At 40.0% G+C, this 26,852-nt stretch overlaps 3 protein-coding genes and 1 pseudogene across 8 annotated transcripts; 3 read left to right on the top strand and 1 right to left on the bottom strand.

Annotated features, from left to right (window-relative positions):
- The first annotated feature begins 883 nt into the window (after positions 1 to 883).
- Positions 884 to 2,582, top strand: LOC103706499 (seed dormancy control protein). 2 transcript variants are annotated; one of them, XM_008790617.6, is made up of 3 exons: positions 884 to 1,401; positions 1,486 to 1,625; positions 1,745 to 2,582. In XM_008790617.6, exons 1-3 carry the CDS (start codon positions 1,364 to 1,366, stop codon positions 2,449 to 2,451), a joined length of 885 nt encoding a protein of 294 aa, XP_008788839.4. In that variant the 5' UTR covers positions 884 to 1,363; the 3' UTR covers positions 2,452 to 2,582. The 2 variants fall into 2 exon arrangements, with proteins under 2 accessions (XP_008788839.4, XP_026660243.4); XM_026804442.4 differs by having other exon boundaries at positions 1,329 to 1,401; positions 1,489 to 1,625.
- A 777-nt stretch (positions 2,583 to 3,359) lies between these two features.
- Positions 3,360 to 9,641, bottom strand: LOC103706498 (eukaryotic translation initiation factor 4E-2-like). Its single transcript, XM_008790615.6, has 5 exons — positions 9,296 to 9,641; positions 5,005 to 5,170; positions 4,768 to 4,893; positions 3,775 to 3,840; positions 3,360 to 3,671 (listed from the first exon to the last, which is right to left on the bottom strand). Exons 1-5 carry the CDS (start codon positions 9,577 to 9,579, stop codon positions 3,621 to 3,623), a joined length of 693 nt encoding a protein of 230 aa, XP_008788837.3. The 5' UTR covers positions 9,580 to 9,641; the 3' UTR covers positions 3,360 to 3,620.
- A 3,894-nt stretch (positions 9,642 to 13,535) lies between these two features.
- Positions 13,536 to 23,499, top strand: LOC103706500 (putative E3 ubiquitin-protein ligase HIP1). Of its 4 annotated transcripts, XM_088707271.2 has the most exons (7): positions 13,617 to 13,968; positions 14,748 to 14,848; positions 17,651 to 19,553; positions 21,266 to 21,316; positions 22,571 to 22,669; positions 22,750 to 22,893; positions 23,180 to 23,499. In XM_088707271.2, the coding sequence occupies exons 3-7, from the start codon at positions 17,763 to 17,765 to the stop codon at positions 23,309 to 23,311; spliced, it is 2,217 nt and encodes a 738-aa protein (XP_088563397.2). In that variant the 5' UTR covers positions 13,617 to 13,968; positions 14,748 to 14,848; positions 17,651 to 17,762; the 3' UTR covers positions 23,312 to 23,499. The 4 variants fall into 4 exon arrangements, with proteins under 4 accessions (XP_008788840.3, XP_008788841.3, XP_088563397.2 ...); XM_008790618.5 differs by lacking the exon at positions 14,748 to 14,848 and having other exon boundaries at positions 13,536 to 13,968; XM_008790619.6 differs by lacking the exon at positions 14,748 to 14,848 and having other exon boundaries at positions 13,584 to 13,968; positions 17,640 to 19,553.
- Positions 23,500 to 25,939: 2,440 nt separating this feature from the next.
- On the top strand, positions 25,940 to 26,852 carry LOC103706501 (small ribosomal subunit protein uS9 pseudogene; annotated as a pseudogene). The gene has a single exon (XR_015971349.2). The product of XR_015971349.2 is annotated as a small ribosomal subunit protein uS9 pseudogene (transcript).

The raw sequence follows: 26,852 nt of genomic DNA, 5'->3' as shown, positions 1-26,852 counted from the left end.
AGAGATGTCCTTTAATCATCTAATACGAGTATCCCGATCCAATGGCCACCTCTTCATGCCCTTGGAACAAAATAGGAGGCACTTGGAGAGAAATATGGGATTAGCAGTGAAGTGAGGTTAACTGGTAATATTGTTGGTTCTCAAAGCAACCAGACATGAATCAGCTACTTGCATGCTCTTGTGTATGTAAAACAACAGCACATCAGTGGGATGAACAAGCGTTTGCATCACGTTGATCATGAACTTATGCTGTCACACACAACACGAGCTGGATACCGGTCAGAGTAGCAGCATTTCACGATAACGTTAACTTGGCTTTAATATTTTTTCGTAAGTCGATCCTGTTGCTAAGTTTTCAAATCTGAACCATCCCAAATACTCTCTTGGGTTCTAATGAGTGCAAAAAAATAATTCATCTTCTTCTGCGTCGACTGCTTCAAGATCTGTACATATGGATGTAAGAAGTTTGGAGAATTTTGAGATCTGTGCGAGGCATGATTAAGTTGAAAAAAAAAATTCATCATTCTTCTGCAAAAGATACAACCTGAGCCCTTTCCTTCCATGCATCGTATTTGTGGCCTCTTAATAAATAAATAAATAAATCTTGACAAAAGAGGTGAAAACTGAGCTAGAGGCTGTTAAGGAGACCAGTTGCCTTCCAAATTAACTTTAATTCAGAAGTCTGTTATAACAGAGGTAGCATAACAAAAAAGGCATCAGTCCCGACAACTCGAGCAGCCTATCAATGGTATTATAAAGTCTGAATCTACTCTTATTACAGAGAACCGGCGAATCCATGTTTTAGATCACCTGGTAGGAACAGAATTCAGATGTACGACACGGAACCATATATCCACTGACCTATGCTTCTTTCGATATTGTTAAATGGAAAATTACAAGAGCAAACCCAAACACAGACCATTTACCCCCCATATTCTGTTAAATCAATGAGAGATCATGTTTTTGTTTTCTTTTCTATAGAGCGAGCGCTTGTCAACAATCGCAAGATCATTGCATCAGTCTTTATGGGATATGGGGGGAAAGAGATGATGAGGTGTGGTTCCATGATAGTAAATTGTTATTCGCTTTAGTTTTGAGTTAGATCTAAGTGTCGAGTTGACTTACGTTTTCGGTTTAAGTAATTAATCCTTGGAATTCATAGACTGAAGTGCAATCTTGCAAGATTCAAGCGTATTTTTGCAAATCCAGGCTTGAGAGGCACAATTGCCTATTTCTCGTTGGGTTTTGGTAGTATTGGTGAACTCAACTAAACTGGATAAAAGCTCTCTTTCTCATCTCTCTCTCTCCAGTCCCCCCCGCCCCCCCTCTCCTTCTCTCTCCACTGCTCCATTGGCGGTTCAATATGCCAAGAAAGAAGTCGGTCAAGCCGCTGCTGCTCGTGTGAGTCTCTCTCTCTCTCTCTCACTCACTCACTCACTCATCTCTCTATTCTTTTCCTCTCAACATTTCTTGAACCTTTTTCAGCAGAGGAGACCGCCATCGCGAGGAAGACGAGGAACCCCATCATGGAGGTTGCGACGATGACGACGACGACGACGCCAAGCCACCCCCCTCCGATGCCATCACTTGCCTCAGCCTCCTCAAGCACGATTTCTCCAAGCCCGGTACGCTCCCCCCCCCCCCCCCCCCCCCCCGGGTCTATTTCCTTCTTTCTTGGGCCTCTTGGACAGTCAAATGATGATAGCGTTGTTCTTGTTCTTGAACGCGACGCAAAACGCCGCAGTGGAGAAGCTGTCGGAGGCGTACGGGAAGTGGCGGGAGGAGAGGCGGACGAGCGCGTGGCGGATGGAGCGCCAGCTCCGGGCGCGGTGGGCCCTCGACCAACTAATCGACTCGGAGCTCGCCCGCTTCGACGCCCACTTCAACCGGTTCATGCTCCCCGCCCGTCCCCGCGACGTCGGCCGCCTCCTCCTGCCCCCGTGGAAACTCCCCTTGGAGAACGCCGCCCTCTCCTGGCTCGGAGACTGGCGCCCCTCCGCCATCCTCTCCCTCATCCCCGTCCTCGCCGCCAACTCCGCCCTCCTCCCCCTCTCCCCCCGCGCCCTCCGCACCCTCGCCGAGGCCGCCCGCCGCATCCGCGTCCACGAGGCCGTCCTCGAAGAGGAGGCCGCCGAGTACCAGATCACCTGCGTCCTCGATCTCCCCTTCGGCCGCCGCGGCGGAGCGGGCGGCGGCGGTGCGCCGGCGGCAGCTGCTGCTGCGGCGGCGGCGGAGGTGAGGAAGATGGAGGGGGTGGTGGGGCGGGCTCAGCGGCTGAGGTATCGGGCGCTGGAGGTGGCCGTGAAGGGGGTGCTCGACCGGACCCAGGCGGCGGAGTTCTTGGTGGCCTTCGCCGGGATCCAGGAGTTGGTCCACCGCCAAGCCGCCCGGTGGAGGGCCCGGACCGGTCCGGTCTCCATCACCCTCCACGCCTTAAATGCCGCCCGCTGAGCCGCCTCTCCGGGCTCCGGACCGGGTCCGGCTTCGCTTTTTCTACTGGTTCTTTCGCTCTTTTCTTTCCTCTCTTTCTTCCAGATCCTGGTCTCCTTTGTAGCACAGCGTTCTTGTGTAAGGCGAAGAAAACGTACGTCAAGGAATCCTTCTTTAAATGGATACTACGATCTTGGAGGTGGTTGGTCCATGGATCGATACTCGTCCTTTTTTTTTTTCTTGGTACATAGAAGAAGAAAAGACACTACTCGTCCATTTGCAGCCTTAATTCTCTAGTCCGCGCACTTTGCTTCAATTCTTGAGCATTTAACGCATGCATTCCTCTTTTCTAGTGGTTGCTCTTATTTAAATTGTATTTTGGAGCATGCAGTAGTTTTTAATATTATGAGCATGGTTTTAGAAGAAATCATTGCGTGCGCACAGCCACACTGATGCGCATTGGTTCCATTCATTGCACGTCCGTCTCAGTGATCAGCAATTTCATGGCATGCACGAGATGCCATGCATGCAGTGAAACGCAATAATTTTTTTTTGTGTTATAGGGTTATGCCAGAGCTGGGTCAGGATGCCAGTGAAATTTGTGAGGAACTGGAAATGCTGGGTGAGAAATGTTAGCTCGATAACAAAAGTTGGCTCTTGCCATTAAAAAATAAAAAAAATCAAAGTGCTTCAATGGATAGCTAAGGAGAACATATCACCGAGATGTTGTTGTGACCGATGCAAAGTGCTGGTGGATGTGGAAATGCCTGGTGGAAGAATGTCCATGCTGCAGATTTCAACTATTTTCCTGCTACTTGCATTTTGACAAGCAGGCAGACAACCGAGGGGTTTGACTGCAAATAAAAGAGCCTTTGTACTCCAATGTCTAAACCATTGACCAAAGTGCCGCAGGCTTCACAACAAACATATATCAAGAGGAAAATCAACACCACAAAAGGGGCATTAAGTCAACATTACTATAAGTCAGCATTCAAAGATATTAGCAGCTAGGCTGACAGCGCAAGAAGCTATACAGGGATCAAGAAGGAACAAGACCATCACTGAAGAAATAAATCATCAGTATCCACTGAAAATGTCATCGGCACTATTTGATGTCATCGCCTCATGCTTCTAGTTAGATGCTAGAAAAAGCAAATCATAGGTTCATTCTACTTGTTAAAACACGAAGATCATATTTGATATCGACTCTTGGCAAATCTGTCGTGCTTCTTTGCATCATCCTGTAATCAAAATGAACATTGTGATGTGAGATGAATATGCAGTAAAACATCTCTCCGGCAAGCACATAGTTCATGTATTTCAATGGTTAAAAACAGAACTTACATGCAGTATAAAACCAATGGTCTCATTGTAATCCAGGATCTCCTTCCATTGTTTCCCAATGCTCAACTGTAAAACATTTTTTAAAATATATATATATATAACCTTCAGAGATATGCCTTGATCAGTGAGAATTTGAAACATAGCAAGCCATGTTTAATCATGATTGGATGGTGCATGGCATGAGTTGGAGACAAGTGGCTCTTGATGCTGATATGATCAGCTTCTCAATCAGGTCAGCTTCCAGTTGCACGCAGCACAAACATTGTAGACAAATCAATGTAATCAAGGTTTGACTCTGACCAACTAGAAACAAAAGATGAAAAGAACACTAACAGGAGTCATACTTCAGTTCACCTCAAACTACAAGACTTGGGTTATAATCCCCACTCCCCGGCTTAGCAAGCAGAGGTTCTCGGTTAAAGCTTGGATGGTGCACCCCCAATATTGGAACCTACATGGTTATAGTGTGGGTGGTTTGCCCCCATTCTCTCAAAATACCAAGACTTGTCCCATTTTATGAGGGGATCAGCTCATTGAATTAAGGTATGACACATGAAGTCCCAGTGAATCCCAAATGGCTTTATACCACATATCAATCCTCAGCTGGTCTCAAATTCTTGGCCAAGGCAAGTTTTGAAGAAAAGACAACATCCAATAAAATCAATTAGGCCAGTCAGCAGGTGGAAAATTCCATCTTATTGGTTCAATCCACGCAGGCAGGATATGTTTATCACATATATTATTTCCTATGACTTTGTAGATGATAGATCTGCACATCTTTAAGCCTGTTAGTTACATGAACGATTTAGGAAGTCAAAGACAGTACATAGATGTCTCATAGATATGAAACCAAATGCTTAATGCTCTCAATCAATAACACTATCACAAAAAAAAGGCACAGCAATACACATATGATAACCTCATACTGGAATTTAGCATCTACGATTAATTGTCCTGTAGTCAGATAGCCTAAATACATGCTTCAGTATTTACCTGAGCAGCTTCATTCAAACCATTTTTTGTCCATATAGAAATCTTCTCTTGTTTTGCTCGTACATTGACGACTGCCCCACATATTTCTTCACCATGATCAAACTGCTCGCCGAGCATAGCCAACAACTGACAGAAACAAAAAATAAAAAAGTGTGAAAAATTCATCAGCAAACTACATCTGCATTTTGTACTGCAATATACAACTAAACAAAAAGAGATGTGGGAACAACAGCATACTGTGTATAACCACCACGTATCAACCTTCCCCCTAGAGCAGCTTATGGTCCATTTTCCCCCATTTGCACACACTGGGTCCTCCCATTTCGGCTCTATTTTGTATTTGAAACAAGAGAAGTCCGCTCCAACAGCCAATTTGCTTGGGCGATGTATATTATTGTAAAGACTGGGACAAAAAGGTTTTACAAACAGATCTCTTAATAGGTAGACAGCAAGGACTGCTTATTTAGCATAAAAGAGTAATAAAGTGAGAAGCAAACTGAAAAAAATGTATAAGTCATTTAAAATAAGCATACAAAAACAAGCCAAGCGAAGAGATATCAATAAATTATATTATTCAAAGAAAAATATAAAGCATCATAATTATATTAAAATGATAGAAAAATAAATTTCAAATGGTTGATAATAACAAGACGATGCACTTAATAGATGATAGAGATGGCATGGACCTGTTAGAAAATGACCCAGGATTTGAATTTTTTTTCTTTTTTTTTTTTTGGGGGGGGGGGGGGGGGGGGGGGGCGTACAATTTAACTAACTTGTTTGTAATACGACTTCCAACAAATGTAGAATAGTTCAAAATCCTCACATCTCATATTCAATAAGCTGTTGGCATAATCTCTGACCACTGCTACTACAATTTTCTTAAAATACTTTGAAATACTCATTCATAGATACTCATAGATTGCAGAGGATATGCAAGAACCTCATGGAGAACCATGCCTTCAGTTGTAAACAAGGGAAGCAGAGTAGACCATGAGCAAGAGCAGAAGTTTTGTAAAAAAGGAACATGAGCAGTAATCCTTTTCTTTCAATGGTATGGTTTGTCCCAAGGAACAACAGGTGATACGCTCTAGTAAAAAGGATGAAATCATAACCAAAGGGACCAGCTAAGATGCTCCAATCTATTCCACCAATAAGTGATAATAAAGAGAGTGAGATTCCATGGATTCTCTAAAACCATAATCCTGAACATGGAAAATGAATGACCACTGACAGAAAACTGCAGCAGGATACTTCCACTGACCACAATCACAATTCTGGTTGTCAAGGAAAAAGGTCAGCACAAAATATCAGGTTTCGTAGGAAACAGAGTTGCAATGAATTTTCAGATCAGAATGGTGATATGGATGATTATTTTGCATAGTATGGTATGGATAATGCTAGTATTGTTTTACCTGAACAGATCTTAAAAGAAAAGCACAAAAATGGTCTGGAGGTATTAAAATTCACAGAAATATTCTAATATGTAAATGAGTAATTGCTGCAAGCAAACAAGAAAACAAGCAACCAAACCTGCAAAGTAGAATACATAATGATAATTATGAATGGTAGCTTCTACTTTATTAAAAGCATGACTTTCATTCTGACACACATGGCAAGATGAGTTTACAAGAAACACCTCAAGATGCAAATCATGCATTTCAAAAAGCCACGAAAATTGAAAAACATGTCCATTGTGCTCTACAAGATCAGTTAGAGTTAAAGTAGAATGATCGATGATGAATTCCTAACTTCTTTGTTTTCTCCAAAATGAATTCTAGAAGTTTAAGTATCATACATAGTCCCTAGCCCAAGGAATTACATGTTAAAACAGAGAACCAATAAATCCTGGGTTTAAAGCCTCGTATTTCAGGTAAGAGCATCCATAGGAAGAAAGCAATCCAAAGACACTCTCTCCATGGTATAGTTTTAATTATGTGGATTGGGAAGTCATGGATAGATCACCCAGGTTCGGGTCCATAAGCAGTGACAATCGCCTTATAAAGACTCGCTTTCGCTGCAGCTCCGGTAGGTTCCCTTAACCACACCAACTGCTTTTGAAATGACTTTGTCATTCATTATTAATTGAATCCGAAGGTCACTCTACAACCTTCACATGGCCTTCAGAACTTCAAAGGGTATCTATTGCTACCAAATCATGTCATTCGGGCTCAAGGATCGATGGAATGGCGCTGTAGGAACCGGTAGGATTTGAACCAACGAATAGAACGGTTTCCATCTTAGGGCCCTAGTCATGGACTGAGATGATGGATCACCGTTTGGAGAGATAAGATCATATCGAGTGATTAGACTAAAGTTCAATTTGATGTGATTAATGCTGATACATCCTATCGGGCTTTACTGGGTAGACAATGGCTGCACGAACACTTTGTGGTGCCCTCTACTCTCCAACACATGCATATAGAGAAAACCAATAGAAACCCCTCTTGCTCATCCGCAAATACATTTGCAATCAAAAAAGAGAGAAAATAATTATATCCACCTAGGAACACCACATCCCACTATACCAGTTCCATGCAATTGGTCACATGGTCACTATATTGATTTACAAACATCGTCAAAAATCCCTTTTCTAATGGTAATTGATATTGTACATGGTGATGCGTAAATATAGTTGCATATTTAAAATGTTATTTATATGATAAATTACTCGAAATAATGTGATACACATGCTAAACCATCATTGCGTGCATCTAGGATCATTTCTCATGTTTGACTTCTTGGAAATATATATATATATATATATATATATATTTGTTATTGGTTCAAGGATATTACAAACTAGTAGAAAGCGGTTTAAATCTGTCTAATATAAATAAATAAATAAGTTTGCCTAAGCTTACTGGAGCAAATCTTTTGATAGGCTAGATTTAAGTTTGGTTTTATTAGTGTAATAACCTAAATTTTTGGGATCATGGGCTAGCCCAGAGGGGCCAGGCCCGAACCCGACCCGTTCTCGGCACGTGAGCGGATCGAAGAAGAAGACCCCAACTGGGAGTCTTTTTCCAGCCCGATTTCGACGAAAACAGCAACTCACCGAGGGCAATTCGAGTTCGATTCGAACTCAAAGATCTTGCCTGTTAACTCTCCTCCTTTGATTTTCTCCATCCCAATCATCAAGAATCGCAGCAATTCAAGCTCTTCTTCTCTAAGCCTCCTCGATTCGTCGTCAGAAAGGGCCACCGGAACCTCGCCGGACCGAGATAAGAGCTCTTCGCCTTCTTTCCTTTCTTTCTCGGGCTTCTAGCCGTTGTTCTTGGCCTTTTGGAGCTGGCGAACCATCGGAAAATCGCCGAAACAAGTCCCATTTCGGTTTCATCGCCCTATTTTGCCGCTGTTGGCCGCCAGTCAGCCGCCGTGGCCGCCGTCAAGTGGGGGCCAGGCCACCATGGCCGCCACCCCTTGGTCTTGCAAGGGGGAAGGGAGGAGGGTCAAGAGAGAGGGTTTCTCTCTCTTTCTTCTCACTCTTTCTCTCTCTCTGCTCTATTTCCCTCTCTGGAAGATAGAAGATATACGAAGAAGACTAGAAAGATTATACTTTGAACCTTTCTATGTATATTAAGTACATCTAGTCTAGCATATGGGGAAGATAAGTCGGAGTGAAATGAAATGGTTAGAAGGAAACGGCAAAAAGAGAAGAGTAGCTGCTCCGTGCAAGATCCTTCCAGATCGAGACCATGGTTTTTTCTAGTTGATCCGAGTAGATGGTAATAGGGACTCGAGGGATTGGGTGATGGACCCCTAGTGGACGTCGGTAGACGGTCTAGGTTACTAGTCCATTATTTGACTTTCTTTTGATAATCGAGTTTGATTCTGTAGAGGAAGAGTCATCTGTGCAAGAAGATTCTAATCGGGGTACTCTGCACCCTAGCTTATTGATCATTGTATTAGTCAGTCTTCAATAAAGGTAAGAATCTCTATACTTGAATCACCATATATATATACTCCAGGGACTAGGTGATGGATCTATGGTGGATGTTGATAGGCGGTCTAGATTACTATGACTTTATTTTGATAATCGAATTTGATTCTGTTAAGGAAGAGTCATCTGCACAAGAAAATTCTGATCGGGGTACTTTACACCCTAGCTCGTAGACTTTGAAATGGGTTAGTGATCATTGTGTTAGTCAGTTTAAGACTCTGATCTATAGAGTGTGCAGCCGTATCGCAATTCGGACCTGAGTGTTAGATCCAGGGCGTAACATTTAGACTCGAGCTCAGATATCATAAACATTCAGATTGCAATCAAACCTAGCAGCCCTAACAAAAAACCTAGCAGACAGTTACGATGCTAAGGATCATAATCCTCGGCAACCATGTGTCATGACCCAACATCAAAGCTTAGAAACTCTTTCCTACCTACAAGTACAACATAAACAAAACTATAAATCCATTAAATATTTAAAAACTATAAACCTTCTCAGTGTATGACCTAGATCTGTCATGATAAATACGGCATGGAAAAGAACAGAAGAACATTCTTTAGAAAGAGAGAGCGTTTCCCTACCCCCAGAAGTCTTCAACAGTGGAGAAGGTGTGGACCGGGCGGATGGAGCTTCCCCAAGCGGCCTGCTTGGATTTGGCGGAGGGGTTGTCGAACCAGAAGGTCCACGAGTGCTCCAGAGGATGGCTCTGCCGCAACCGCCGCGGCCCCTCCTCCACCTCCGAGGTGTTCGGATCCGCCACGATCTCTCCTTCCTCCACCTCCTCCGTCGCCTCCGCCGCCGCCGCCGGAGGCCCCTTGCCCATTCCACCGCCCTCTGTGGTCTTCTCCTCCTCCTCCATCATCATCGCCTCGCCGCCCTCCAGTCAATCCCTGGAGCTCCGGTTTTCAAATTCGAACCCTATCCTCCGGGCTCGTGGGGAGGGTTGTTATTGAACCCGGCCGGCCGGGCCTAATTCGTCCACATGTCGCCCCTGACCCGGTCCAATCGTCGCACGAGCATCCTTAAAATAAACGGCCGATGTAACGATTCTGGAGTCGTTAGTTAGCCAGCACTCGGCCATAAGTTAGTCATTGTAACGGCAGTAACGATCATTCCTCAACAAATTATTTGCTCTTCTGATTAAAATCATATCTCTCGGATTTGAATCTCGGAAAAAGAAATCCACGAATATGATCGAGTAAGATATAGATTTGTCCATGATTATAATGGTAAGTAAATGTTTCAACCGATTCCATGTACCACAGAAACCTTAAAGTGCTTCAAATCTTTCATGGATCTTCCATAAGCATCATGTATAATCTAAAAGCACTTGTTTGGTTAAAAAAAAAAAAAGAGAAAAGTATGGTTAATAAAAAAAACCTCACATTTCGTTGGAATTTTTTTAAAAAAATAGAAAAGTAAATTTTTTTATGAAAATAAGATCCACACATTTGTAAAATATATATATATATATAGAATATATAAAAAAATTCAATTTCCACCGGCTAGGCATTGAAATAATTTTTATTTCTAAAAATATCCTAAAGTTTTTAGACATAATGGAATAAGATCTTTTTCTTTGTTAAGAACTTAACCAATATTTTATACAACTTCCTCACAAAGATAGATACTAAACTAAATATAAGCTATTTTGGAATGATTTATTTTTATATGGTTAATCAAATATATAAAAAATACTTTTTCAAACATTATATATCCATGTATCAATTTCTTAAAGAATATTCCAGTGAAAAGAAATCTTTTTAATCCTAAAAACAAATCTGATGCTAATAAGGAAATTTTCTGCAATTTTGCAATAGTTCGCGTGTATATTTAATTCTTACTAAAAGATAACTGCATATATTCACTAAATTAACATTTTTTTTAAATAATCAATGATTTAAGGGTTTGTTTGGAACATGGACAAATTCCATTTGTGGCTGCCAGCGTGTTAGGAGCGAAAGGGGGGGCATCCAACAGATCGTGGTAACCTTTGATGATTCAGTACCAGAAATATTAGGACGCCAGAAACTACCTTTGGGAATGAATCTACTGTAGCTATCTGTCTCTCAGGAATTCTATGATCTAACTTTTTTTTTTTTTTCGTGTATCGGCGTCTCACTACATACAGCCGTGAGTACACTCGAAATAGTCACCGTACAAAATACGCTCTAGTGCCGATGGCACATGCTCTAATGCTCCCCATATGACGGCTCCAGAAGGAAGCGATCCAATCCATCGCATTATTTGCCTCCTGAAATATAAGCATGACACCGAAGGAATCAGACTCCTCCAGAAGATAGCTAATATCACTGACTAGAGGGTGCAAATCTGCCCTGTTCTAGATTCAGTCGATTATTATAGCTGAATCATCCTCAAGAAAGATCCGTCGCACATCTAGGTGCACTCTGGCATGGACAAGATCCTCCCATGCCGCACGCAGCTCCGCCACTGGGACTGACTCATAAAGAATATGCCGACCTCTGGCGGCAATCAGTCTGAAATTCTGGTTTCTAATCACAAAACCCACGCCACATCTGCTATCACCCGCTAAGATACTACCATCGAAATTCGTCTTGAGAAAACCAAAGGGTGAAGGCTCCAAGGACCCAACATCTCTTTGATCTCATCGTTTTGTCCCTCTACCCAACAGCTTTTCTCTTGCCATTCAGCCAATGGTGAAGGTTATACACCCATAACGTGTTCATGCTTCCAAACAAGCCCAACTGGTTGGGTTATCACTATGTAAGAAAAAGTCCAAATATGAAGGCACATAAGTAACCATTGATGGACTGAGCCTGTGACATGAGGAGGAAAGCAGGCGGCAGGGCAAAACGGTGATACCCACCTTTGCAGTTACCCTAGTTAGATTTTGAGCTCTGTTGACTCACTGATCTAATAGCTCAAAACACCTTAAAAATCCAATTAAGTAAATATAAGTATGATATATTAAGAATAACATTTTTATATATTCTCGCTCGCCTGAACCTGACCCAATTTACTGGTAGGTTAGGATTAGCTGACCGTTCTCGATCCACAAAACCAACGAGTCGGGTTAGATGGGCCAAGTTTAGATTGGGTCAAGTCAAAAATTGCACCGTCAGTGCGGGTGAGCACAAATATGCTCCAAGGAGACGGTATAAGATAAAAATTCCATTGATGACATGATTCAAAAATTAATCAGTCGTACCTAATGCTAAATTCTGAAGTGGAATACTTGCTTACTTTTCTTCCTACAAATAGTCAAGAGAAAAAGTTCTTTCAAATTAACAATGTTGTTTATTAAGAAGAAAACGTAGTAGCTAATTTATCAACATGATAGGCAATGTTTCCCATGGCCCATTGATGCACAGTCCAAACTCCAAACTAGGAGGGGATTTAGGTTGGGGTTGGGCTAGTGTAAGTGATGAAACACATGGTGGGAGACTAATTAAAGGGAACGAATACATTGCAAAATAAAACTCGATAGAACTAAATAGATTTGCAACATAAATATAGCACAAGTGATAAGCTATAAACAATATAACCTTACGTATCTTATTAAATTAATTGTAATCTTAGCTATAGCTGTACCATATTAATAATAAAATGGTAATACAATGCATGCAAGTATATGATATTGATGATAACCAATTAGAGTGTGACCTAACTTTCACATCCTCATCCTATGGGAGAAGGTCTTTGGTTTGAATTTTGCTATTTCAAACATCTGGTTGTTTAAAAGCATTTGTGGTGCAATTCCAAGGCACATGAAGGGTGGCCACACAAATATGGATGCAAGGAAGATTGAGCATCAAGACTATATTAAAAGATGGGTTTACTGAGTTGGGGGTTGAGAAGATGGCTTGTTGAGACCGATCTCCCCATTGTTTGGCGTAGACCAAGGGCGTGGTGGCTTACTGCGTTCTTTATCATTCCAATAAGACCTGTCTCTGAAGATTTTTTTTTTTTTCTAAGTCCTAAATAGATTAGGACCAGGAACTGGCTAATTGAAATCCCCAGAGGCTGGAGGAGCTAAAGAAAAACAAATACCATGAAACTTAAATTTTCTTATTTAAAAAAGCAATAGAAGTATAGCCTCCTTTTTGAAATAGGAAAGCATAAAGAGTACAGTAACATAAAGTTTCAAGGAAATATAAAACAAATAAAATATTAAAAAACACACAGATGTCTAAATCTTTGATTATTTTCTAGTCGAACTTGTGGTTTATAAATTTAGATACAGTTGATAGCTCAATTTTCACATACTTGGTCACAATAACCCAACACACTCTTATTCCCACTCATATTCTACTGATATTGCAAAAGTCATACAAAAGAGATTTTTTTTTTTTTTTTAAATACAAGGTTTCTAGAAAGAAAGATAAGGTCATTATTAAGTATTAGGAATATTTTGGGGTTTAGATTTTATTTTTTTATTTCAAAACTAGTTGAAGGTCATGAAACATGAATCTTCAGAGAAATTTGTTTAAAAAGAACATTGACTATTTTCAGGCAATTAGATAACTATTTTAATCTCCAAATTTTAATTTTCCATGTATATGCTTGCAATATAGAAGAAAAATGACTCTATACAAGTTTTTTACCAACTTCAAATTTCAAATATCAAAGTTAGTGGTTTACATTGACCTGCTAACTTATTTAACATATTTGTTAAAGTTTAAAATAGAATTTACATGAGATATATTGCAATTTTGTCATCTAGCTAGCTGGTTAAGGCGCACTAATTAAACTTAAATATGAAAAATAGTACTAACTAAAAAAAAAAATAAAAAAATCACATGAATTAGATACTAAAAAAACTTTTTAAAATGATAAAATATTGAATTTGGGAGTACAAAGCAAAGATGATGTGTGAGAGGTGAGACTGCATTTATGGCTAGTGACTCCGTTATGATGCATATACCCATCATTACTTTTCTTGTCTATATATTTTTAACTCTAGAAATCAGCAGGAGCACCAAAGCATTCCAAGGGGGAAAAAAATTTCCCCAAATTCCTCCATCACTGCCCTTGTTTCTCTTTCTCCCCTCTTTCTATTCCAAACGCCCTCCTCCCTTCTCCTATTTCCCCACCCACCCCTTCTCCTCTTTCCTTTCTCCTAACCAAGGCCCGGAGTTTTCCTTGTTCTATCCTAATAGAGAAGCCAAGGGGAGACCGGGAAGTTATTTATATATCATCTACTGGGAGAGGGACAAAGGGATCTTCTTTCTCTTCGATCTTTCCGATTTCTCGATCGTTATACGGTTCTGTGGTAAGCTCTGATGAATCCGATCATCTGAAATCTAATTTCTTGCGTTTTTATTGATTTTTTTTTGTTGATCGATTTTTTTTTTTTGAGGGAAAAATTCGATCTTTATGTGCTTTAGAAGCTCGCTGCATGGTGGTTGTTTCCGGTTGCTAAATTTTCACCTTTTTCGCATCAAATTTCAAGAATCTGGGTCTCAATGTTGGTTGGTGTCTGGAGATCAGATCGTGGTTTCTCTTTTTTCTTACTTTTTTTATTCTATTTTGTGCTATTTATTTATTCATTTAGTTGGTGTTGTCTGGGGCCGTGCTTGCTTTGGCATCTTGGTTACTGTGGGCTTGAAAACATGGAACTGTAGCCACCAGAGGAGGCGTTCACATGATTTGCAACGCTCTTCTTCCCCAAAAGTTTCCGTCTTTTGTCTCTTTTCGTTGGTTTTTCTTGTTTGTATCTTGTGGCTAGGTTTTAAAGGACTTTCCTTTTTCTCATCTAGGGACAAAAGGTACTCCTTTCTACTATTTCCGATTGCTCTTCTGTTTTTGATTTTGAGTCTATGGCTGTAGCACTATTTTGATTGTTGAATTGCCTGTCTAGAATCGAGAGACATGATTTTTAATCACCATTTGTTAGTCTCACCTTTACCACACGCTTAGCAATTGAAGTGGCCCAAAGGTGTGGATGCTGGGATTGATAAATAGAGTAACCAAGTCCATGTAGAACTGCTATAATGCTAACCCAAACAGTTTAAAAGATTGATATACAATCACAAATTGGTCTTTGATCAGATTTTTGTAGATTCCAGACTGTTGTATAGCAAAGGGAAAAGAAGATCTCGACAGCACTTGTGAAGAAAATGATTGAAAGGACATAGAAAGAAACACATCACGTATGCCCCAGGAAATAAAATGAGCTTATGAATATCATGACATGTTGCAGTAGACATTTGGATATCTTATGATATGCTTGAGTATTGTTATAACATGTTAATGGAAACAATTATAATTATTGATTTTCACAATAGAATGACAATTATCGCCAGTTTTTGAACAACATAGGTTCATTTAAATAAATTCTTTATAATGCAGTGGACAAGGCTATTGTTACTAGCAAAAGGAACCTCTAGTTTCAGATAGGCCATGCACAAGTAGAACATCTGATGTTAGATAGATATTCATGAAATAACAATAGAATTAGATGAAGATTAAAAAATATGTTTTTCTAAGTGAAAAATTTTATCATTGTAACTATATTTTGAAAGGCTTGCATCTCAGAAAGTTGATGTCTTGTTGAATTTTGCATAACTAGATTTAAACATGTTGCCATAATGTCCTGGAAATATGTAGCGCACTTCTTCATTTATTCTTACTGAAAACTTTTGTAAAATGTCGTAAATCTACTTGTGGAATGCTTATGCTGTCCGTATGAGCATGTTTATCAACTTAATATCTCAATGAAGTCACATCTTGCGCAACAACAGTAGGCAACTGCAAATCGAGTGTGTGCGTAATGGCATGTTGCCCATATACCCATATATGTATATATGTATGTATATGTATATATAAAAGTAAGTTTAGTATTAAGCTGCAAGTCTTTTATTCGGGAACCAGTAATTTGATAGGAAGTGTTAAAGAATTGCTATATGTTTGTATAAGTTATCATTAGGTCTCCATTAGTTTGTATGCATATGTGGTGTCAATCGTGTATCTGAGTACTATATATGAACCATGCCATACAATTTGAACGAAATATGGGCAGTATAACATAGAGGTGGCAACTTATGACCCGATCCGTCAACCTAACCCATAAACCTCCTATTTTAAACAGTAGGTTTAGGTCATAAACGGGTCAACCCATCTAGATCTGTTTATTAAGTGGGTCGGGTTTAGGTTTATACCTTTGACCAGTTTAAACCCATTTTGACCTATTTAATAATTGAGTCGAATCATAATCCGACCCATTTGACCAACTAAATTCTATCATGTTTAACCCAACCCCCTTAACCTGTTTAACCTTTAATCCATTTAATCTGTTAAAAACCTACTTAACATGTTTAACCCGTTTAACCCGATTTGATCTGTTTAATAAATGGGTTATACGGATCAAGTCGGATTACCTATTTAATAAACAAGTCTGGTTCAGATCTAAAGTTTTGACTTATTTAATAAACATGTCAGGTTCGAGTTGACGAATTTTTTACCCGACATGCATTCAACCCGATCCAAGCTGACCCGGTTACCGCCCCTAGTATAACATGATTGCTTTAAAATTTGGTTATAGTGAGAGAGGTGTTCTGGACATAGTACAACCTATGGATAGTCTTTGATTCACCTTATTAACTCATAGTAGGATTGATACCTCAATCTTTTTTAGCATCTATTCAATGATGCGAATAATGGAGGAAGTTACCTCCTTCTGACCTAATTAATTAGCCATGTCTGGAACTATGAGGAGGAAGAAAAGTTTTATATAGTGCCCATATTACCATTAACATTTTGTTCTCTTAATAAAACTTGTAGAGTGTGTCCTTATATCTTATGAAGCATGCTCTTGTAATATTAGCCGCATGATAGCCTGCACTTCTAGTGTACAAAAAAATAACCTCTAATTGTCCTAGAGGAAGTTCTATTATGATTCTGTATATTCATGTGAATCATACAAACAATGCAACTTTATAGTAAATCAAATCATAGACATAAACTTAAAAATGATAGAATCACCTTTCGTGACAAGAGACATAATGTTTGTGACAAATTTACAATTTCATCACAAATCATCGAGTCAAATATTGTAATATGCCAGCCTGTTTATATTGACACTAAAGACAAAGATGTTTGGAATTTCCAAACAAGCAGTCTTCATTATTCATTGATGTTGATTGATGGCTGATTGTTTTTCCATTGATATTTGCTGGATTCATTTTATGATCTGATAGATAACTCACTATGTTAAGAGCACATAGTCTTAAGCTAGAATATCTAGCTATTAACCCTCAAATCATGCTTTAGAGGTCAGTAAAGGTATCTTAAAATTTCTAAGTAGCAGGTAGATGATGCTACTTCTTTCATAATTAACCAAATTATTCGTATGGCTGCCAAGTTTTATGAACCACTTGCACTAGATAGCATCGTCAAAGGAGAATTAGAAAAGAAAATCTGGCACAGATTTGGAGCTTTTACCTTTTGAAAATAGAGCAAAGTATGCTGGTTATTTCCCCTTTACATTAGGTCTAGTAGATCTCTAATGTGCATATTGGATAGTGATGATGGAGAAAACAGGGCTTGAAGTTTAAGTTTCCTTTTGCTGTGAAAACAATAATATTGTTGGCACCATTTCATACAAAATAGTTCTAAATCTCCAAGGAAATACCCTTCCTCTGTGCTTCTTTATTTTTGGGTTCTTTTTTGGTAGGAGTCTGTATAAAATGGAAACCTATATTTTAAACAATTAATAAGGAAAACAGAACATCCATTTAAATTAAGGATTTTGTAAATTGCTAGATTTTAAATTTATATGTTGTGTTTCTTTCTACAAAGTGTATATTTTGCAAGTTTCTGTTTATACTTTCAGTTATTATGAGAGGGCCCATGATCATTTAGTACTATATTACATGTGTCTGTAATTTTTTTAAATAAAGAGTTAGCTGTCAGAAAATCTACTTTTTTTTTATCAAATTTTAGTTCTTGTGCAGGTTGCTCTTGTTCAACCCATCGAGCTGAATTATTGCATACGACTAACTGTTTGTATTGAAGTACATTTTAATTCTTATTTCGAAGTTCTCAGGAGGTGACCAAACTGACCCTATGCAAGGGCAAAGGAGTACTGTAGGGTCCTTCACTGAGACGTTTGAATTTGACCAGGGGTCCAATTCAAGCAACTTAGGCAGAGATCAGCAAATATACTGGAATAATTTGCTTCTTAATCCGGTAGAGACCCAGAACTTACCGGAACATCTACTATCATCTGGTGATATGAATACATCATATGAAAATATGTCCAGTCAAGAAAGTGCTAGCTTAGGTACTTGGAGTAGAGGTGAACCTAGCTCTAACGAGGACATACTAAACCAGGGCAGCCACGATGAAACAAAAATCGAACAGGGATGGGCATCTTCTCTCACAGGTAATAGGGGAGGTGGACCAAGGATAGAAGGAAGTTGGTCTGAAGCAACCAACTTGCTTTCTTTGGAAAATACGAATATAAATCTTAACAGCCATCAGGTGGACAATGGTCAGTCATTTTCACAAATTTCCAGTTCTAATGGATTTTCTCAAAATTCCGACTACAATGCAGCGCATGTTGGTATAAGCAGCCAGAACCTAGATCCTGGGCTATATCCTCATCCTTACAGTTCAGGCTTCTTGCAGCATCAACATGTCTTTCCATCAGTTGGTTCTTCAGATAATTTTGGAAGTTCTTCCAGGGGTGTTGAATTTTTCTCAAATGATAGTGGAGGTAGACAAGGAGGTACATTGGATGGTCGACACTTGTCACGCAAGAGAAAGAGCATAGAAGGAGTTTCTGGGCAGTCTTCAACCAGTGGAAGTTCAAGTTGCTTTCACCAAAGCGAGAATAGTTTGTTGGGCTCGGTTTCTGCTCATCATGGTGATACTACTGGTTTAAATATATCTATCTCATCTAGTCATCTAGGAGGTGCAATTCCTCCTGAAGAACAACTGAACCCAAGGACGGACATCACTACAAGAGCAGTGGCTTATGATCACCATCCTTTTAATAGTTCAGAAGGAAATACAGGAAGCTTTCAGAGAAATACTCGAATGAGAATAGACTCTACACATCAGATTGATTTGTCTCCACCTGAGCTATGGCCCCAAGGGAATACTATCAGGCGTTCTAATCATTGGTCAGTCCATCAACCTTCTTCTTCGTCTAACCCTTTAAATCAGCGAATGGAATCTAGGCTAGGAGTTGCAGGTGCAAGTTCACACAGTCAGCCTCAGGGACCAATCTTTCCTGATTTGTCTTCAAATGTGCACTCTTTCCCATGGAATGGGACTGCCAATCCAAGGATTGGTAGTTCTTCAAGTTCTCAAGTCATTGTAGGTGAGCGATCAGCTGTCGAAGAGTCGAGCACAAGGAGTGTGCCAAGGAACGTTATTTCAGAGCACTCAATGATTGTTCCTGCATCTAATGCCAGACATTTGGTGCAAGATCCGGCAAGTTGGAGTTTGACAAATGGAAGCACAAGCATACCTGGAAATGCAGTTCCTACATCACAATCTGGCTCAGGTGCAGGAATTCATCAATCATCAGGACCAAATTGGATGTCTCATCAAAATTCTCCAAGCCAACGTCACCGGATGTTATCAGAAATTGTCCGTAGATCCCTATTTCCTTCAGGCGGCACTGAATCTAGAGATCGGAGAATCAATCTGCATCCACGCCATGGCCATTCTTCTACCTCACAAGCGATTGGAGGCCGCCAATCTGGAGCTGGTTTCCGCAGCCATCAACAACCATACTTGAGGTCAGCAGTTACAATGGACCGCCAGAGTGATAGTGTTCCAGGCATTCCCCTGTCTGCACGGACTCTGGCAGCTGCAAGAGAGAGAAGAAGCAGGATGATATCAGAGGTATGCTTTTGATACATTCATCTTCATGTCAGTCTTTACTGATGTTTTTTGTTTAATATAGCTATAATCTTGCAAAAAATAATGCTTTTCTTGGTATAATATGAATGTTTATGGACATTTAATGGTGAGCCAGGGAAAGCTGATCCGCTAATAATTATATTTACTTACAGAGTGATAAGGACTGTTTTTACAATAAAAGTATGTTGTTTATATATTTGTTACTTGTAGTGAGGGTTTGTGTTCATGAATTTATCTGTAAGTACATCATAATAGATATGCTATTGCATGTTTACTGTGAGTACCAACCAGGATAATAAGTTCAGTAAAGTTTCAAACAAACTTCTTTCTAAAAGGACTGAAGTATTTAAGCTTTGGCAGAAATAGCCTGGTTGATTTGGACAAAAACGAGTCTAGTTACTCTTGTATATGCATAATGGATTTCTAACGTAATTATTGGATTGACAAACATGGATTTGCAAACACTTTCTGATGCAACTTTGGACCATGTTGAAGCATCCGATGTCTAGAGGATCTTTTAGGTAAAATGGATTGATACAAAGGATGTTTGCATGGCAAAGCAATCTTATGTATGAATAGTTGACAGGCTCCCTTTTGTAGCATTATAGAGTTCATCATTTATTTTCTGCTGTACTATGCAGTACTAGATGGAAAAAAGAAGTATATCATCAGAGTTATCACATGATTGTTAATCATTTATTTTCTGAAATACATAGTTCAGTTATTTATTTATTGGAATGGTGCCTGCCTGAGCTAGATGGATGATAAAAACATTTCACTCACAAGATAACCTGGAGTAGGCCTTATTGATAAAGCCAAATGACCATTAAGGATGAATAGTGGTTCTTGAACAGTCATTAGAATACCCATGTAAGTTTAAGGTTTACATCAAATTGAAGATATGATACCAGAAGGTCAACTATATCAAAGTTGTGACTTGGAGAGTGGATTAAAATGGTATAATATCTAAATTAACAATTTGGCATTTAATTAGGTGTTCTATACTTGCATTTCCTTTTTCATCTTCTTTTTAGAAAAAGAAAAAAAATGTTAGGATCCTCATTCTAGAAGCTTCTCAACACGGAAGGAGCTGTATCCCTAAGTTATGCAGCCAAGGTTGCCTTATGAAGGAGAAACACCCTGGGACCATTTGCTAGAGTTCTGTGGTTAGTATTGAGCTTTCAAGTTTTAATTCTTTTTTAATCATGCTCATAGATATTTCCTGCTGTTACAACAGCTTCATGTTTGTCAATATTCATTTCCAGTTAGTGTCAAGCTTTCATGTTTAATGCTTGTTATTATTCATGCTCGTAGATTTTTTGATTATCCCCACCCTGCTACAAAATCTTCATGATTGTCAATATGGGCTTCCGAAGCAGCTGTTGAAATTTTTAGCATTCTGTCCTCTATCAAGCTCAAGTTGTTGATGGTTTTCTTTTTCTAAGATTCTGTTATTTTCATATGCATTTCTTCATCAGAAATATGGAAGCATACCATTGCTGTGAATCATAGGAAGGTCACTTCACCATCTTAGTTCTGCATACTAATAAATCAGATTTTGTATTTTGTGTCATTTACATTTTCTGGATACTTCTTAAATTACCTAGCTTGCTTTTGTTAAGAAAAACATTTACCCTGAAGTTATCTTTCTTTTAATTTTCATAATGCTCATTAGATTTTTCTTTCTGTGACAGATTCGTAATGCGCTGGATCTCATCCGACAGGGAGAAAATTTACGATTTGAGGTCAGTGTTTATTATATTGTTGTTATCTGCATTACTATGTGCACAACTAATATATGCAGTGGTTTAGTGACTGTATAGCTTTGCGTATGTTGTATGTGCCACCAAGGGATGAGGAAATGTGGAGCAAAGCCATAACCTGTGAGCATTACTTTTTGTTCCGCAGCTTGGCTTTTGTGCAAGGAGCCAGCTTGCTTGATGATCTGACCAAATTTCGCTAGTCTGACCACTAGTTGGTGTTTGTGGCTAATGGTCATGGCCCTGGCAGTCTATCAGTTTAAATCATAATTCGAGGTCCTTTGTCCTTTGCATTTACTTCAACTCCAACTACAATTTAATGTAATATAAAGTGGTTGTACATGGCCCCTTTCCCATTGAAGCCCCTTCAAAGCTAATGTGAGATTGGAACCAACTGATCCCCACCCTCCTCATGTGTTTGTCTCAGCTGTCAAATGTCTACACTACTGCCTCCCTCGATGTTATTCGCCCTCTGATGTCGATTTTGCACACAAACACCGACACACACAGTGGGGTTTGAAATGAACTCGTTTTTTTTTTGTTGGCGGAGGGTGGGGTTCTTTCTACCCTCTCTGTTTTGCTTTTTCCAGCTAGACCTTGTTCTGCTAGATATTTTGTGTTATATGTTGATAATTGAGGACCATGTATGTGCATTTCCTTATTTCATATTAGTAGCTTGTTTTTGAGGTTCATCATGATGCCCTCTATGTACTGTTGTACAATGTCTATTCATTGGCCCATCTTATTGTGAAGGTCCATGATAATCAGACCTTGACCTGAACTTTAACCAATGTGCTTTGTCTAATGATCAAGTTATGATCCATCAAAGTTTAAGATGGTTTTATTGCTGGTCCCCAACCTGATGCCAACCCTTTAAATTGATGCCAAATTCCTGCCGTGGTATCTTTTGAAAAAAAAATGAGCGGCCTGCCTTGGAACCTTAATGGATAGTTGGTGGTAGAAAGACCTATGAACTTAACTTCTTGGCTACTCATTTTAAGCTCATAAAAGCGGCCCCCAAATGAAGAGAGAAGAAAAGCCTATTCTAGACCAGCAATAATCTATAAAATTTGATCAGTGAAGCGCTTTTCTGATTGTTTCTAAAACATTCTTTTTAATTTTGATCGTTGAAGCACTTTTCTGACTGATTCCAAAAGCTTTTTTTTAATTAAAAAAAAAGAAAAAAGAGAGAATCTTCTATGCCATGTAATTTGACCTGGGGTGGTGGTATTTGTGCAGGATCTTTTTATGTTTGACCATTCTGTATTCTTTGGAGGTGGTGATTTGCATGACAGGCACAGGGACATGCGGCTGGATGTGGATAATATGTCTTATGAGGTAAGTAGATAATCCCTTCTTGGTTATCTATCTTCATTGCAATTGAAGGTCCTCATAATGCAACCGTCATTTTTCTCCAGGAATTATTGGCATTGGAAGAACGGATAGGAGATGTAAGCACCGGACTTAGTGAGGAAATGATTTTAAAGTGCCTGAAGCAGCAAAAATGTACATTCGCTATGTCAGATTCACCTGGGGAAGCCGAGCCATGCTGCATTTGCCAGGTTTCTATTTCTTATTTCAGTTTTCTCTTTTACTCGATCTTGGACAAGTGCGATGCATGCAAGGATTTCTCACCTAGCAAGCACGACAACAATAGTGGTCGCAGTTTTTTCTTTTCTTTTCCCCCATGATTTAGAATTGCCTGCTATTCATCTCCATTTTCCTCGTACTCACACTAGATTCATGTGGGAGTATTGAATGTCCGACCGACATCTCACGGGGAGTTCTCATTGCATGTTAGCATAGATAATCAGCATCCATGATAGATTGTCCTATTCTTTCTTGCAGGAAGAATACAGCAAAGGGGAGGATCTGGGGACTCTGGATTGTGGGCATGACTTCCACACTGCCTGCATCAAACAATGGCTGATGATGAAGAACTCGTGTCCCATATGCAAAACAACGGCTCTTGCAACCTGAAACAGAAGGGCGGCATGCACCCCACCCATTTCAAATTAGAGAATAGGGTGATTTTCAAGCAAAATGAGTGATTTTATTTACTCTGTTTCACTAAAATCAATACAGTGGTGGATATCATATTCTCTGTGCTTTTTGCCCTCGGCAATTTTTACTATACCTTGAAATTGGTAATTCCTTGAAGTTGAACATTTCATGTGCCCTATCTGGAGATTGTTAGGTTTTATGAATATGCTTGGTTCTCGTGGCAATATATACTGGAATTCAGGTTGGTGGGTGATATGATGGAATCGACAGTTCCTCTCGGAACCATGTAATGCATCCTTCCAGTTGCGAGACTGCTTCTTTGGGTAACACCAAGGATATATGGAATGCCTAGTGAATCTTTTTATTAAAAAAATGGCATGCCAAGCTTCTTTGTCTGGTAATGACTTATGATGAATGAACGTTCCAATCTATGGTATTGAAATCTATTTGATCTTTTGAAGTGATCTGCTTAATTTTGTACTGCATCAAAACTTTTTCTTACCCATAAAAGTATTGACCCCTCATTAAAATACAAATATTTGTGTATTCAGATTTCAGAGCCTGTTTTGTTGGGCATATAAATAAGCTATATGTTTCCCACTTAAGAAATAACAAGTTTTTTTTTTCTCCCAGAAACTTTAAAAAATCAATCTCAGTCCCATTTAATTAAACGGTCTAGAAACAATCAGTCTTATCCTTGCCCATAAAAAAAAAAAGTTTTTTTTAACAAAGACAACCGGTCTTATTCTTACCCAAAAAAAACAGCCTGTTTTATTTAATTAAAAATCCGAACCTCCCATTAAAATTATGGTTGCAATGCTTAATCCATGGATTAACTCATGAATTAAAAATCTTAAAAATCTATTTTATAAAATGATCAGTTTCATATTTGAGTTTTTTTTTTTTTTTTTTGGGTACCTCGGCGACTCACACATGACGAGTGTAAAAATGGCCAACAAAATTAGAAAACAAAATGCTACGCAAAGGCGTAGGCACAGCCTCGTGGTCTATCCAAAAAAAGTCTTTCGAGTGATGAGCCGCGAAGGAAGCAACCCAATTTGCCGCACCGTTCACTTCCCGATATACGTGCGAGGCTTGGTAGGAGACAACCTCCCCCAAAGCTCTGCGGATATCGTAGAGCAGCGGCCGGTCCTCAACTGAGCACCCCCCTTTCCGGATCCACCCGATCACCGTGGTCGAGTCCCTCTCGAGAAGGATGCGACCCGCACCTAGTACCCGCCTCACATAGGAAACACCCTTCCAGGCCGCCCGAAGCTCCGCGGTCACCACTGATAAGTCAAAAATCCTCCGTCCACCTGCCGTCACAAGTCTGGCATCATGATCCTTAATAATAAATCCCATACCTCCGCAGCTCCCGTCCGCTGATACGCTACCATCGAAGTTCACCTTGAGAAAGCTAGGGGGTGGGGGCACCCAGGATACTAGTATCGTCCTGGACGCTGCAAGAGCAGAATGAGGGCCCCAGATGTCCCTGACCAACCCAGTAGGTGAAGCCTCAATAATGTCGGTGATCTCCGCCGCATGCCATAGAGCTCGGTCCGCCACCATCCTTGGATGGCGGCTCTCGCCGTCGAAAACCCGTGTATTCCTCTCCAGCCAGCAGTGATAGGCCAGGTAGGCATCACGAGTCCTCCTCTCCTATCGTACAGACCCCCGAATGGAGGCCTCCAAATGTCGTAGGAACTCCTCAGTGGACGCCCACATCTGCCTCTGGTCAAGCTGAGCTGAAGCATGTCTCCATAAATAAATAAGGTTTGGTATGATAGATTTTTAATCTATCTTAAATTTGATTCGACCGAATTGCTACTTCTACTTAAAATGCAAATATTCGTGTCCTTTGCTGTTGAGCATGTAAATAAGCTATAAGTTTCCCATTTAAGAAATAACGAGCTTTTTGTTTTTTTTTGGCAGAAACTATGAAATGGACGATAGTTTCGAATTCACAATATTAACATGAGGATTTTATATCACAATATTTATGAAGGTCATATGTAAAAGGCCTTAAGTTTAACAATTGATACGTTTTGATGCCTCAAACACAGAAAATTTTTAAGACTAGATCTGTTCATAGGTCAGACAACACACTCAAGTTTGAAAACTTTAAGGCTCGGGTGAAAAGTGTTCGTAGGCCGGACTGAATCTAGAAAATAGACCCGTTCAATAAAAGAGTTAGGCTCGAGGTGGATCACAATTTTTTTTTAACCCAATTCCAATTATTTTTATTTTTTAGTATTATTTATTTATATTTGATGTAGGCTTAATTGACAATTGTGTCAAGGTTAATGGGATAATAGACATTGCTGGTAATACTTTTTAGTGCTTTTTAAAATATTTTAAGTATTTTTAAAAATTAAGAAATGGGTATGAAGCTTTGCCCGGCTCGAAGCCTGAGTAAGGGCGGACCTTGGGCCTGAAAGGTAGGCCGAACGGCGGGGACAGATCGGCTCGGGCCAAGTACATTGTTCTTTAGGCCAAGCCCGGCCCGGCCCATAAATTAGCGGTTGTTAAGAAACTTTATACATAAGACCCTGTACTTTTTCAAATTTTATATTAAAGTCGTAAATAAATAATAGAACCTGGACACTTGTGGCTCGCTCTCCTAAAACCCTAGTGTTCGTTTATAAAGGTTTCTGGTCTCCTTCTTCCCTCTACGTTTCTGCGGCTCCTAGGGTTAGGGTTTCTTCTCGCTACTCCTCTATCCCCTTGTTCTGATCTCCGGGGAGACCCCAGCCATGGCGACGGACTCGGTGCAGTGCTTTGGCCGCAAGAAAACGGCGGTGGCGGTGACTTACTGCAAGCGGGGACGCGGACTGATCAAGGTGAACGGGAGCCCCATCGAGCTGGTGAAGCCGGAGATCCTCCGCTACAAGGCCTTCGAGCCCATCCTTCTCCTTGGCCGCCACCGCTTCGCCGGCGTGGACATGCGCATCCGCGTCCGCGGCGGTGGGAAGACCTCCCAGATCTACGCCATCCGCCAGAGCATTGCCAAAGCCCTCGTCGCCTTCTACCAGAAGTACGTCGACGAGCAGTCCAAGAAGGAGATCAAGGACATCCTCGTCAGGTACGACCGCACCCTCCTCGTCGCCGATCCCCGCCGCTGCGAGCCAAAGAAGTTCGGTGGTCGTGGTGCTCGCGCTCGCTTCCAGAAGTCCTACCGTTAGGTCGGCCCCCGCCGGTCCTCTCGGGGTCCTCCTTCGACTCTTGGAACAGTTATGGGGTTTGGAATTCGATTGGAAAGTTTATATCTTGTTTTTGTTTGAGATGGATCGTTAGCGTTTATTTTGGTGTTATGCTATGGATTTTTAGGGTTTTGAATTTAACTCTTCAGAAAGCTTGCTTAGACCTGATTACATAATGCCATGCGGTGCAATTTTTAATTGTGTTTATTTTTAAGTGTTATTTCTATGCAATGGCATTTGGAAGATTGCATATTAGGAATTTGAATGATTTGGATTATGATGATATACAGAAAAGAATTGCTTTTTCGGGGAGTCAA

This window comes from Phoenix dactylifera, chromosome 11, assembly GCF_051530095.1.
Source record: "Phoenix dactylifera cultivar Ajwa chromosome 11, Ajwa_hap1_PhDact_Kaust_v1.1, whole genome shotgun sequence".
Taxonomy (NCBI): domain Eukaryota; kingdom Viridiplantae; phylum Streptophyta; class Magnoliopsida; order Arecales; family Arecaceae; genus Phoenix; species Phoenix dactylifera.
This window is presented reverse-complemented; position numbering and strand designations above follow the sequence as displayed.